The 1,314-nt window shown below is 35.0% G+C and overlaps 1 protein-coding gene across 1 annotated transcript in view; it reads right to left on the bottom strand.

The window, feature by feature from the left end:
- The window catches only part of form3 (formin 3), a 527,238-nt gene that overhangs the window by 9,009 nt on the left and 516,915 nt on the right, over window positions 1-1,314 (bottom strand). Inside the window, 2 exon segments of the mRNA XM_067050567.1 lie at window positions 23-208; window positions 1,129-1,314. The exon segment at window positions 1,129-1,314 is cut by the window's right edge and continues 7 nt beyond it. Coding sequence (XP_066906668.1) covers window positions 23-208; window positions 1,129-1,314 — 372 coding nt within the window.

Raw genomic sequence — 1,314 nt, 5'->3', positions numbered from 1 at the left:
TAATTAAATAATTATTCAATACCTCTGCAGCTTCTTTTTTCTTAGAATCAGAATGGTCCCTGGAAGGTCTAGGAGAAGCAGTCAGGGGTGTTGAAGCAGGAGCTTGTTGGCAAAACAGACCTTCCATTTCAGACCAATCCAGATCAGCCATTGGCGAACCTTGGTGGTTTCTTGCAACAACAGACCAAATGTTGTGCTTTCCAACAACCTATAAAATGTTTTAACTTAATTAGTTACTAATTTGGAATCCTAATATGATTAGATGTTAAAAGGACAAATGGGAAAAGAAATAATTTCTTTCACCAAAAAAAATTATTAATTAATGAGCAAAAAAGGGACTAGAATTATGGAAAGAATATTATTTGAACAGCCTTAAGTCTCTCCAATAGCAGTAAATAACTAACCAACCAGTCAACATTTAACTCATGAACACTCACCTTAACCACTTCACACCAAATACAACAGGTAATGAAATACCAGAAACTCTCTAAAAAATTTGTCAATGTAAGTAAAATCATTTCCTTTATCATGACAATGGAGAATCAAAAAGAGTCCATAAAAATTACTATGCTAGAAGAATGTTTTTTAGGGGATAGAGGAAGAAGGGGAAAACATTATCTCTAGCGACAACAATAAGTAGTCTAAATGGTTCCCTTCTGTTTTAAGAATGTGTTTTTAAAAATAAAAATGTATGGATTGAGCTCAGGGAGCGAGGTGTTGTGTATATGTGATACAGAAAAATTTCTTTGTAATGGAGAACTATAAAATATTACTTTGTTTTATCTTAATATTTTTTTAAAAAGAGACCTATGAAAAGTAAGAATCACTAAAGATTCATGTTATATATGAAAAGTTATCAATACAAAATAATCACCAATAATAGCCACCTTTATAATGATTTCAATATTTGGTTATTATTATTTTTTTTTAAACTTTAATGTGAGATATGCTTTATCTGGTTTGTATTTACGATAACTGGTGAACTGTTGATTGGTGTTATTTGGGTGACTTCAGGCTTTGTTCTGGAATTATCTGATAATATTCAATCTATTATCAATTTCTTATAATATTGAATAATCATTAGTGAAATAAACTTTACAGTAATAAGGTGAATCATGAAAAGTTTACCTTGTTATTCGGAATCTTGTTCCAGTTGATGGTCTTCATCTTGGTCTTGGGGATGGGGGTCTCCTGCTGAGGCAGCAGCTTGACGTTGGCGGCCTCATGGGGCTCGGGGCTGATAGAGGGCGCCGCTGGAGGCGGTGGTCGCAGTGGCGGCGGTGCCATAGGGACGGGAGGTGGCGGTGGTGGGGC

Source organism: Halyomorpha halys, unplaced genomic scaffold, assembly GCF_000696795.3.
Source record: "Halyomorpha halys isolate HHAL.00 unplaced genomic scaffold, Hhal_1.1 Scaffold898.1, whole genome shotgun sequence".
In the NCBI taxonomy this organism is placed as follows: Eukaryota; Metazoa; Arthropoda; class Insecta; order Hemiptera; family Pentatomidae; genus Halyomorpha; species Halyomorpha halys.
Note: the sequence above shows the minus strand (reverse complement) of the source record. Positions and strands in the feature narration are given on the sequence as shown.